Here is a 13,753-nt window from a genome sequence, read left to right as displayed (position 1 = left end):
CACATCTTCACTCATGAGAATTTTAATCAGAAAAATTTCTGTGAAAATATTTATGAGACATCAAGTCTCAAGAAGGAAAATAACACGAAGTAGTATCTTCATTCTATCACCTGGCTTCCTGTTTTTAAGACTCTTTAGTTTTCTTATAGAATCAGAAGACCTCAGTTCAAGTTTAATACCCAGTTTTGTATATTAGTTAAGAGCTCTGACTCGGAAGTGACACACACCTGAGTTTGAATCATAGACTCTGCCTTCACTACCGCTTGGCTTTGGAGTTACTTAACTTTTCTGACTATGATATTTTCCCATCTCTAAAACAGGGTTTTCATGGGATTGGAGACAGGCTCAGTCATCAGATTTGTCTCTTATTATTTCTGTATCCTTTGCCAAGATACTTAACTTTGTTAACCATCTTTCTTCATCAGTGAACTTACTTAGTAATGCCTGTCTCAGAATTTGTGGGAATTAATTACATAATCCATTTGTAGGGCCTGAAATATAGTAGTTTCTTAGTAGAGATTAATGACCTCACCTTTCTTGTCCCTGGACTAGCAATTTTAGCACAGGTTTTCAGTAGCTCTTTCTTGCATTACATTTTTCATTAAATGTCCAAATATAACTTTTATGTATAGAATTCATTTCCATTCTAGAATATCATATGGTATTTTAGAGAAGAGTTCTTGAAAATACCTTTTTATATCTCTAAAATGCTCTACACATAGCAGGTGCTCAACATGTTCTTGTTAATGAGATGCTTACCCCTAAACATCATTTTGTTCTTTATCTAAATGCAACAGAAAGCTTTAAGATAGACACATAGCAAAGAGAAGAAAAGTACTGGTTTGAACACTGCACAATTCTAAAAGGTGGAATTCACAACAAACGACAAGTTGTCAGGTTGTGCCCTACACCTAAAAAGGGGTGTGAGGTATGTGGAAGAAATTATTTCAAAAAACCTGAGCTCTAAAGACATTTATTTTTATCTCAAATTGATTCTGAGCTACTGGCTAGTATCATATGAAAACACAGAAGAATAAAAAAAATGTGTATTAATTAAGCTTCCAATGGACATTAGAACTGTCTTCTACTGTCTTAAAGATAATTGTAATTAATGGCTTTGGTTATTTTAAGAGATGGTGAATAACCACCAAAGATGGATTGATGTTTAGTAAGAGAAAGTGCAGAATGACTGCTAGGAATGAAAGACATTCATGTGAAGTTGGAGAAAAATATGATCGTGATCAAGTAACAAGGCAGAAGTCCCAGGATGTGCAGTGTATAGCAGTATCATATTTCTTTTTCCATCTTATAGATCTTTCATCTGTAGGGAAAATATAAACACAACCTTGAACTGCACAACTAGAAAAGGAATATAGAAATGGTGTGGTGATCAACCAACACTACAAATCGTTGATAAAAATTTCAGTAGGATTGCCTTTCTCATGCTGGGTTTTAGCCTTGAAGAATGAAATAAAGGACTGCAAAGTTAGCGATGGTTCCAAGCAGAGCTGGAGCGCTTGGAAGGCACCCTTGTCTGCCCGTCTTATCTAGATAAAGAATACAGTGCTGAATCTTGTAATTATAATGTACATATGGAAATGGACTCTTAAGGACTATTTTTTCCATATTGTTGTATTTCATTATGGTGTTTGGAAAGTGATCTGGACTTTGAGTGAGAAGATGTGATTTGGACCATGGCACTTTAAAACTATAACCTCAGGCAAGTCTTTTAATCTTCTCTGAGCCTCAGTTTTCCTTATCTTTTAAATGACCATAGTATTTATAAGGCAGGTTATAGCAAATTAGTTTTATAAATGCAAAATAACTTATAACCGTGAGATCTCATATTCCAATGTTATACAATTAGTACTTAGCTGCTACAGGTACAATTCCTCAGATGAAAATTCCAGCTATAGACTTGGACACATGACATTAACCAGTATGCATATGCTGTTCACTCCAAACAAAATATAATTCCACTTGGTTAATTCTCTGTGTTATTACTTTAGGGAGGAAAACCAAACTAGAACTATTGATAGACATATCGTTAAACTTGCCTGGGAGCACTGCAGTCAAATTCCTTTTGCCACGTGAAAAAAAAAAAACACGTAAAGTTTAACATCCAAGATAATAGAACAAAACACAAATTTTCTAAATATGTGTTAATATTTTAAAATCAGTAAATACTGATCATTTCAGAAACAGAGAAGTCCAAAGTAATTTTAAAAATTCAGAATCCAGGTTTTTCATTTTTGTACTGCGCATCCCAACTCCTCAGCCTTCAGAACACCCAGTGTGCGCAGACATGTGCATCAAAGGTCGCTCTGAAGGGCATTTCCATTGGAGAAGGACATTTTCTTGCTCTGGCAGAAAGTCCACCATTCTGCAACCAAAGAAAGCAGGGAAACTCTAGGAGTTCTTTCCCTTGACCTATTTCTCAACCTGACCCCACACACTAGATTTATTGTTCTTCCTCCCACCCCCAACCAAGTATCTATGTGTGTGACCATGCCTTGTTATTAATCATCATGTTATCAAAATTCTTACTAAGTGTCCTTCCCCATGTTTACTGTGTACAGAAGTAGCCTTAGGATAGTGAGACTTGACATTTGCTACCCAATTTAATGATAGATACAGAAAGGTTTTCATTGCCAAAGAGACCTCTCTACTCCTAATAAAGTGCTGAATTTCTTTGGACATTTTTTAGATCATTTACTTCCAATGTGAAGACTTTTCTGGGATCAGTAACCTTCTATTACAAAGCAGAGAGCCCAGAGCTTTTGGTTAAATAGGTCTGGCTAATAGCTATAATGCACTGTTCCCTTGTATCCTCTTAGACCACTTATGAATATGGACCACAGCTAAAAGAAATCCTACGAACAGTGAATCACTGAGTCCCATTAATACAAGGCCTATGGGAATGGGGTGAAAATTCAGCTAGTGGCTTATCTGTGCTGTGAGTAGAGAAGCAAAGCTTCGCCTCCCTCTGCGCTTTTCTTAGATACCAAAATGAAACCCAAGCAGTGCCCTTTAACCACAGAAATGATTTCTGTGAGACACAGTGCCCTTATGTGCCCGCTACAGGAAGTTAAAAGCATAGACAAGAAAGTTCTGTGCAGCTGGAGATCTCAGTAGAGAATTAACTTAACCAGCTCCCAGTTGGACAATATTCATTCATTCAAGAGCACTGTGCACGTCCTAGGTTTTTAGCACACCAAGAACAAAAAGAATAATTCAGGCACTATTTGGTGCTTTTGCAGATATTTCACAGGAATATAAAAGCAACAAAGATGCTTTAGATATAACAAAGTTCTGGATTAACAAAGTTCTGGACCATCCAAGAACCAGATGTGGAGGGCTCTTCTCATCCTGCCACCTGCGTGACATTTATAGCATTCTAGTTGACCAGCTCATCTGAAATGTTACACCACGGGTTCCAGAACCTAACTCTCCCACCTTCGCTTTTCCTTTTAGATTACTTCTTAGTCCCAATATACTTGTCACATTCTGACCTTGTAATATCTCCGAAACGAACCTCATCTCTGCTTCCACGGGTGTTTGTCCCCTTTCTCTCTTTTCCCTAACATGCCATTGTTCTCACAAGATGGACACATTGGAGTCTTTTGGCCTTTACCATTTTCTGTCCCCACTGCCGCTCCGTAGCCGATGCCCACACTGTCTCGATCAGACTATCACCAGCCTCACTGATCCCCCTCTGTGCAGGCATGTCTCCCATAAGCCATCCCTTACGCTAGAGTAACACAATTATTTTAAGATACAAAGATTACTTTACTTCTTCATCATGATCAATTAAGGACTAACAGAAAAGAACAAGGAAGAGTTAATACATGTTCATTCTAGAAGATGCAGATGAGCAAGATGAATCAAGTTTTCACGATCCCAACACTCAGATTATCAATGTCAACAGTTGGGCTTTTATCGGTTTTGAACCCAGGAAAGGGTAATACCATACATATTTTATGAGGTTGGGTTTTTTTTTTCATGTAACATGACCATATTTCAGTGCCCTTAACTATTCTATAATGTTGTTTTACTAGCTGTGTAATAATTCCATTGTGGAAGTCTCCTTATTTTTTTAAATTAGGCTCCATCTGTCTCTGTTTCTCCTAACAGCACAGCCTTCAGTGCCCGGTGGCTCAGGCGGGGTCTGCAGCACTGAGTGGGTTGCATCTGGCCTGCTGCCCACTCGTGTGCCACAGAAACTAAGAACGGTTTTGACCGTTTTACATTGTTGAAAAAAACATTTTAGTGACATGTGAAAATTATATAAAATTCAAATTTCAGTGTTCACAGATTAAGTTTTATTAGTATACAGCCAGATTCTTTTGCTTAGTTATGGTCTGTGGCTGCTACCCTTGCACTAAAACAGCTTAGCTAAGTAGCCTTGATAGACTTGTGGCCCACAAAGTTTAAAATATTCCCTGTCTGGCCTTTTCCTGGGACGCGCCGACTGCTGGCTGAGCCAAACTGAGCACACCTGACGCTCTTTCACACCTGACGCTCTCCCACACCTGACGCTCTCCCTCACCTGACGCTCTCCCACACCTGACGCTCTCCCACACCTGACGCTCTCCCGCACCTGACGCTCTCCCACACCTGACGCTCACACCTGACGCTCTCCCACACCTGACGCTCTCCCACACCTGACGCTCTCCCGCACCTGACGCTCTCCCGCACCTGACGCGCTCCCGCACCTGACGCTCTCCCGCACCTGACCCTCTCCCGCACCTGACGCTCTCTCGCACCTGACGCTCTCTCGCACCTGACCCTCTCCCGCACCTGACGCTCTCCCGCACCTGACGCTCTCTCACACCTGACGCTCTCTCACACCTGACCCTCTCCCGCACCTGACCCTCTCTCACACCTGACCCTCTCCCGCACCTGACGCTCTCCCGCACCTGACGCTCTCTCACACCTGACGCTCTCTCGCACCTGACGCTCTCTCGCACCTGACGCTCTTTCACACCTGACGCTCTCCCACACCTGACGCTCTCCCGCACCTGACGCTCTCCCGCACCTGACGCTTTTCCGCACCTGACCCTCTCCCGCACCTGACGCTCTCTCGCACCTGACGCTCTCTCACACCTGACCCTCTCCCGCACCTGACACTCTCCCGCACCTGACGCTCTCTCACACCTGACGCTCTCTCACACCTGACCCTCTCCCGCACCTGACCCTCTCTCGCACCTGACGCTCTCCCGCACCTGACGCTCTCTCACACCTGACGCTCTCTCGCACCTGACGCTCTCCCGCACCTGACGCTCTCTCACACCTGGGCCCTGCTCCCCAGGCAGCGGCTCCGGCCTGGGCCACCGTCTCTGCCTTTCACTGGTTCTCAAGAGTCCAGTTTTGCTCAGCTTGCTTGTTTGTGAATTCCTGTAACAGTGGGACTTGCTGCCATATCCAGTGCATCACTGTGTCACCCTTAATCATATCCATACCCTTCTCCCTTCCAGAAGAGAGGCCCGTGTCCACGGTCTTCCCGCACTCGGTCTCTGCACTCCCTCCTGCACGACATTCTTCTATAAACAGATGACCAACAGGTCTTTGTTGACTACTGACTAAAGCTATGTTGGGCCTGCATTTGAGAAAACAACTACCACATAAATAATGTTCTCTAGAAAAACCTACTTTGAATTTCAAATAACACACCTGCTAACGAACTCTCAGAACTGCGCTGCTCAGCAGGCCAAGGGTGGCCATTTTCTTCATATCCAGAATATTTGCTGTTGTGGGAGAAGTTAGGAGAGAGCCAGACTTAGAGAAGGGCTTTGAGACCCTCACTCTCTCCCGTCTCCGCGTACACAGTGCCCCTCTGCATTGCTGGGGCACTGTACGCAGCAGCCAGGTTGTGCAGATAGAGGGAGTAGTTCCAGCCCTCTTAGGCCGGGAAACGGGGAGCTTCTGGCTATATTTGGCTGGTTCTGGCCGCTCTCCAACCTCCCTGTATACGACTCACTGCCCTTGCCATGTGGCTTTCATCTTACATTGCCAGCCGAGTTAAAACTGACTGCAGGATATGCCAGTCGGGGTAGTCAGGGGTACGCACGTGCCCTCGGTCATGACTGGAATGGGATCATGGCAGAGGGTGGAGAGGGGTCCAGACAGAAGCGGATGGTGAGCCCCAGGCAGCTTCTCCCTCTCTGATGAAACAGACTGCCACACCAAAGCACGTTCCAAATAAGAGGATTATATTCAGGGTTTTAGTATTCTTGACAGTTTTTAAGTATGACACAAAAGCATTTTATATGTTTTAATCATAAGCATTATTAGGAGAGATAATACCTAACCACTGTTAGAAGCATAAATCTATGAGAACTGTTAGATTATACATCAAAATTATTAGACAAGTAATTGTGAAAAGAGGGAAAAACTATATGTCAGACTGATAGAAATGAGAGACTAGTCTCTTAAGTGATGAAGTCAGTATAAAACATTCATAATGGAACACAGGTTGGACATTTAATATTTATATAACAGAAATAAAAATCAAATGTGAACTACTGAATGATTACCTAGAGAATTATAGTTCATTCTTTTTTAAGAAACATTTTAACGAAACATTTTTGACACTTTGTGCTTCAAGTCTTTCCAGTGTGTTGAACAAACGTTTGTAAAGAGGTTTGTATACCTCTTTTTATGAAAATAATTATTTTAAATATAAAAGGAATAAGAAGCACTCTGTTGGTTTTATTCTTTTTTGTAGGGGAGTTAATAAAAGGATCCATTCAAGATATGAAGTACATATTTGTCTTTTCCTAATAAAATATAAACAAAAGGTTTTATAACAGCTTTTTAAATAATAATTAAGATTTTAGTTTGGAAAGACCTTTAGCATGAACAAATAGCAGGGTAATAAGGTGTTTAGTCTGTTTAATATTTTAAAAATACAAAAGTCATTTTACTTTCTGAATGTAGCAACATCTAAAAATGATAGAACCCTTTTAACCTTTCTAGCACCCAAAAATGTTAAGACATATCAAGTCAAAAGGGGTCATGGTACTATCTGTGCTTTTAAGGTGCTAATATTTTCAGCTATGATAAACGCTGATCTTTACTATTCTATAGTTTGAAATGTTCAGACCCAGTCCTTTAAAAACAAAAAGAAAAGAAAAAGGAAAACTACAAATCCTCAGTTTAAGATATAATTTTTCCAAGTTTAATTACAGTTTAAAATATCTTATGATCAAATTTTCTTTTTTCATTATCCCTCATTCTTCAATTAGCTTTATCTCCAGGGCAAGCTTATCACTGAAGACAGACAATGGCAAAAAGTTCACGTCCACCTGGCAGATGTGGCCGCTGTGCCATCATTGTGGTTGGGGATCAGGGCTGGAGCGCAGCTGGAGCGTTAACGCCCTGGTGCAGTTTGCTGCCGGCCTTCCCCATGGAGACCGAGGCCCTGCCGCGCTTCAGACAGAACTGGTCGTCTTGAAAAATAGAAGCGATGTCTTGTTGCTTCAAAAATATCAGCACATGATTTCTGTCTTTTAGTAATCGGTCAGACACAGACACAGTTATTATTTTAGGTTGTATAGCATACTTTATAATTTATTATACAATATAACATTTTGAATATATAACAACTACTTATATGTTTTTTAATAAAAAATTGTAGACAGTGTATTTACTTTTAGCCCGTGGAATCTATCACCAAGATAACAAATGCAAGCACTGGAAAGGACTCTGGACATCATCCATAACACGCATTCTTTTCGCTGTGGAGGAAGCCGAGGATCAGAAAGACAAAGCAGTTTATGCCTATAATGCTATAAACACCCTAACAGTAAACTGACTAGTTTGCCAGCTACTTGGATTTTCAACTATAGTAACCGTTTCAGCTTTGTTGTAATATTTAGTTGAAGAGTTGTTTTGTTTACAAATTATGTTGTCAAGACTTAAAAAACTTGCCACATATTAGCAGAAAGGAACAGATATCAAACAAAAACTACTTCACAAACTTATATATATTTCTATAGTAAAGCTTTGCTTGGGGAAGTTCAAAAAGAAAAATAATAGTTATCTTTTATTTCTGTATGTACCAGCAAGCGTCTATTTCTGTTGTTTCATCAGAATCTGATGATTCTTTTATTATGACTTTTGTATACACTCTTTCTGGTTGGTCGATATAATGAAATTGTAAATGTTTATGTTTTGTTAGCAATGAGTTATAAATTGAATGATGAGGAAAAATATTTTCTGCAGGACCTTGAAATTACCCACATTAACTATTTATTTCAATCCACTCCTTATAATCCCCATACATTGCCAATTTAAATGCTGATATAACTCTTAGTCTACCCAACATTGAGAGTAGCTCACAGAAATAGGGTGTTTTACACCAACTTCACCACCACAAGTTCAAGTTCTTATCAACATCTTTGCCCACCCATGACCTACACTCAAGCCTGACCCCATTTCGGGAACTAATTCAGAGAAATTACCTTGACATAAATACTAGAATGAGATGAATTAACATCACTATAATGTTTTAGTTTTAATTATGACATTATTTGTTACATGCACTAATTTAGAATGGAATAAATAGCATATTGTGTTTTTCTTACATTCACACATAATTTTCTTTCTTTTTCAGCTTTTTAATTAAATGAAGCCAAGTGGGTTCCATAAAAGTGAATGTTTACCATGAAGAGAAAGTGTTGCTGAGATACTACTTTGAAGTCTTCATTTCCATGTTGATTGTGATATTCTAGCTTATTCTTGTATAGTTTTTTTTAATGTGAGGTTTCCTAGTAAATTTAATTTATAGAAATGGGAGGTTAAATTTAATATTTGCACTGGGAAAACAAAGGAAACATTGACATGTTTTTCAAGCATATCATATTCAGTGTGTGCTATAGGATTGAAATAAATGACAATGTATCAATTCATGCTTTAGAACTGTTCACTTATTAGTAAAGAAAACCGCAATGTTAGTAAGGGAAAACTATGAAATGTATTTTAATAAATTCCTAGGGTTGTACAGAGATTGGGTATATGCATGAAAATATGCTGTGTTCTGAAAAATTATAGTTATTGCAGTTTCAGTGTCATGAATGTGTATGGTTACATGTCGTTTTTGTCCTTATGAATCATAACTAGATAAAGGTGTATAGGACAGAGAGCTGCATGAATCGTCCCTACAACTTGGATGCCTAACCTGGGAAAGAGAGGTCCCTTCCGGTTTATAAATCTAAAGCAAACATGACTAAATCCACATGCCTCGAAGGCATCAGGCAGTGGTGGAAGCAGCACCCCAGATGAGGAATTAATTCCTCTCCACCTTCCAAAGTGTCATCCAGGAGTCCAGACTTAAAGCTACAGAATGACCCCAACTGATGGGGGTAGCTTGCGTTGTGTGGAAGAAGCCGGCCATGAACCCACATTTCCTGTGGCTCATGCTAATACGAGTGAGTGACCCTGTGAAGCCTTTTTGAAAACAAAATATAGGATTCTAATCATTATTATGTTCTTATCTCTTGATTCTGTTTATAAAACACCATATTTTATGACATTTTTTTCCTTCACAGTTCTGTAAATTAGATAGGAAATATAAATTTTGTCTGACTTATATGTATAAGTACTACAAGCTGGAAGCCAAAAAGAATTTAAAAAATAAAGCTTGTAGCTAGACTTTTAAACTCTCAAACCTGAATTTTTATTTCTGTGGTGCTACCCAAAGAAAGATTTAGAAAGAGTTTAGTAAACTTTTTGTTTTTCTCTTTTGGCTTTGTTATCTAATTTTCATTAGGATCCAAATAACAGATTCGGAACAGATGTTACAATCGGAGTTTGAGGCCAAATTTTCCAAATAATAAACATTTATTTATTAATTATAATTACTTGTGTTTGTCCTCTTAAAACTAAAAATTCTCATCTTCCAGTTAGTATGCAATTGACTATAGGATATTAACACACAGTCTCTCTATAAAGCTTAATAATGTTTAATTATGAACAAAGTCAGTGCTCAGATACTGCGACCCAGGTAAAAAGAACCACCCTATTCCATATTAGTAAATGTTTTCTAGCCTAAATTATATAATTTCCTCTGAACATTAAATATCTGCCACTATAAAAACAACTTTTTTTTTAAGAATTCCAGAGTTTATAAAGCTGTTTCTCTAAGGAAATAGTTAAGATAGGGAACTGACTACAGAGGGAATTAAACTGCTCAAGATTAATCGTTACTGGTGAGTTCTACAGGCAAAAATCCAAAACCAAATATTGGCTCAAATGTAGTTTGCTTTCAGAACATAATGTATAAAATCACATATATGATGTAGGATATCTATCTCTTTGCCAAACAATTTAAATTGAGAAGTTAACTGATAGATGGGATGTTATATCCTCCAAAGTCACTTTTTAACCAGATTTACCTTATTAAAGACTCCCTTAAAAACTGACCATATGTTTAACAATCTCCAGTTAGAGTTTAAAAAAATTACTTTTCTACTGAGTTGGAGAGAAAAATCCTAATAGAAAATTCCATCAAAAGGAGTTTGTTTTCTAGTAACATCTGATCAATAACATGTTGCATTTTGCTCGACACACCGTTCCTTACATTAGGTATTCACAGGAGTAAGCCCAACAGTGTTGTGTATTTACTGTCATCTTCTTTTGCACATAAAGTGATATCCCTTGTCAGCAAGCCTGGTGATTTGGGGAGATTAGATTTTGTAACCACAGAGGTTGACAAGCATTTCCGTTGTTGCTATTTGGAGAACCATCCTAAGGGTACATGAAGGGAGTGGGTATTCTAAACAAGACATGATATATTGTTTTGAGATCAATGACATAAGCGTTATGTTTTAAGAAGGACTGTTGTTAGGGGCAAACACATTGAGCACCGAGGGACAAAACATTTGAATGAACTCTTGAGACATAATGCTTCTCAGAGTCCGCAGAATTCAATAAGTTTAAAATATGGAAACGATGTTTTACATCCTTTAGCAAGGAGCTATACTGGGTCAGACCAATGATACAGCTGATAATACTTTTTTCTAATAGTAGGAAAGGGTTAGTCTAGTAGCTAGCCACACTCAGAAGGATACTAGTATGTTCATATTAGCCCCTACATTCTCCTATTCATGAGAATTGTGTATACTTTTTTAATCATAAATTTCTAAAATATATACAAATGTTTATATTCTGCAATTAGAGAGTCCTAAGTATTTACCCAGTTAAAGCACACTTTCAGACTATAATAGGAAAAATGTCACATTCACCTAAATGTTGGTGTATTGATTTACATTAAAAATTATGCATGTATGTCAATGAAAATGGTAGAGTGAGGAACTCAAGAGACCCACCCCTCTCTACAAACACTAGGAAAAAAACTAATAAAAACTGTCAAAATCCATTTTGTTGAAAGTTTGGAAAATAGTGAAAGGTTTATAGTAACCACGTGAATGCTCCAGCAATAAAAGGGTGACTGAAACCCAGGAATACAGCTTCGTGGTGTTCTGTCTTACGCCTTGCGCCCCCTCCTCCCTGGCCAGCAGTGGTCTGAGAAACGGCAGCCTGTCTTACTGCATGGGGGTCTAGTTCTAGAGGGAGCAGAGCGGACCTTTCCCTCACGGAATGATACTTGCTGTGACCTGTTTGGAGATTCCCAGCAGGACTGAGGCTGGGACCTTCCTTTATCTCAGCTAACTCAGAAGGGTGTCTCTAATACCAAAAGGGAAAGGAAGCTGCTGCAACCTGGTGGAAGGGACAATAGTCGGGACCAACAGGCACCAAGGCCCGGGAGGGAGAGCTGGGGGTGAAATGCTTTGGGGGAAAGGGGCTTTGGAAAGCTCCCACGTAGTCTCAGGAATCGGGAAGGGCATGCTTATACCCAGGGCATGAAGCGGGCTCAGGAAAGACCTGCGAGGACCCTAGGCTTCTACCTGCCCCTTGCTGGTCCTCCCAGCCAGCCCCGGTAGGAAGTGGAGGCCAACGCAGGGTGGAAACACCACCGAGGTAACTAGGAGTTAGAATGAAACTTCAACCTAGTAAAGGGCATTTGTGAAAACGCACAGTTGCTATCCTACTCAATGTGAAAGACAAAGCTTTCCCCCTGAGAACAGGACACGGACGCCCCCCTTCACTACTTCTGACCATTGCACTCATGCTCTGCCCAGAACAATCTGGCAGGGAAAAGAAATAAAAGACAACCACATTTGAAAAGAGACATAAAACCATCTCAAACAGGTGGCATATTTATACATGTAAAATTTCCTAAAGAATTTTTAAACTTTTGGACTAATAAATTCATCAAAGTTGCAGAATACATAATATGCAAAAGTTAGATAATATGCAAAAGATACACTAACAATGAACAATCTAAATGAAAATTAATGAAACAATTTCATTTCTAATAGAGTCGAGAAGAATAAAATACTTTGGAGTAAGTTTTACCAAGGAACTAAAATTATAAAACTGCTAAAAGAAATTAAAGAAGACCTAAACATATGAGAAAATAATCTGGATTAATATATTGGAACACTTAACATGGCAACACCCCCCCCCCAAGCGATTGCAGATTCATTGAGATACTTATTAAAAATCTAAGTGTTTGTGTGTGTAAAAATTAGCAAACTAATTCTAAAACTCACATGGAATTGCAAGGGGCCCTGCATAGCCAAAACAACACTGAAAAAGAGGAAAAAATTTGGAAGACTCGCATGTCTCGATTTTAAACCTTACTTCAATGCTGCAGTAATAGAAACATGGGTGCTGGCAACGATAAGGTATCAAATATAGGTGTTGGCAGAAGGATAAATATATAAGTTAATGGAAGGAAACATATGCAGGTTTTCATGCCCTTGGATTTGGTCATGGTTTCTTAGCTATGACATAAAAAACACAGCAGCAAAAGAGAATAAATTGGACTTCATCAAAATTTAAAACTTGCACATCAGAGGACATTATCGAAAGAGTGAAAATAATCCACAGAAATAGAGAAACTATTTGCAAATCAAATTTGACATAGAGCTAATATCCAGAATACTAAAAAGTATAAATCAACAACAAAGAGACTAAGTCTCCAAATAAAAATGGATGTAATGGCTTGAATTGTATTTCCCCAAAGAAAGCATGTTGAAGTCCTAATATCAGTACCTCAGAATGGCTTATTTGGAAACAGAGATGTTGCTGATGTAATTAGTTGAGATGAGGTTGTTCTGGAATAGGTGGGCACAAATTCAAAATAACTGGTGTCCTTATACAAATGTAGCCGTGTGAAAAAGACACAGGATAAAGCCCATATGAAGAGAGGATTGTCATGATGTATTTACAAGGTAAGGAACACCAAAGGCTGCCAGCAAAACACCAGAATCTAGGAAAAGACAAGGAAAGATTCCCTTGAAGATTCCAGAAATAACACGGCTCTGCCAACACCTTAATTTTGGACTTCTAACCTCCAAAACATTGCAACTGAATTTCTGTTTCACGTTATCCAATTTGTGGAGTTTTGTTTTGTTACAACAGCACTACGGAACTAATACAGTAGGCAAAACACCTGAATAATATTAGGGTAAAAATACACAAATGGTCAACAAACACATGAAAAGATGCTCAATGTTATTAGTTATTAGGGAAATGCTCATCAAAAATCATAATTAGCCCTGACTGGTTGGCTCAGTGGATGAGTGTTAGCCTGGTATGCAGAAGTCCTGGGTTTGATCATCAGTCAGGGCACGCATGAGAAGCAACCATCTGCTTCTTACCCCCTCCCTCTCCCCCTTCTCTT

General features: G+C 39.1%; 1 protein-coding gene across 2 annotated transcripts in view; it reads left to right on the top strand.

Annotated features, from left to right (window-relative positions):
• TUSC3 (tumor suppressor candidate 3) overlaps positions 1 to 9,662 on the top strand; it is a 125,825-nt gene extending 116,163 nt beyond the window's left edge. The window contains exons 10-11 of one of the 2 annotated variants that reach the window (XM_066236120.1): positions 1,658 to 1,720; positions 8,618 to 9,662. In XM_066236120.1, coding sequence (XP_066092217.1) covers positions 1,658 to 1,676 — 19 coding nt within the window. In that variant the 3' untranslated portion in view covers positions 1,677 to 1,720; positions 8,618 to 9,662. The remainder of the gene's footprint in view (positions 1 to 1,657; positions 1,721 to 8,617) is intronic. The other variant, XM_066236121.1, reaches the window with a different exon arrangement.
• Positions 9,663 to 13,753: the final 4,091 nt, after the last annotated feature.

Source organism: Saccopteryx bilineata, chromosome 6 (genome assembly GCF_036850765.1).
Source record: "Saccopteryx bilineata isolate mSacBil1 chromosome 6, mSacBil1_pri_phased_curated, whole genome shotgun sequence".
In the NCBI taxonomy this organism is placed as follows: domain Eukaryota; kingdom Metazoa; phylum Chordata; class Mammalia; order Chiroptera; family Emballonuridae; genus Saccopteryx; species Saccopteryx bilineata.
Note: the sequence above shows the minus strand (reverse complement) of the source record. Positions and strands in the feature narration are given on the sequence as shown.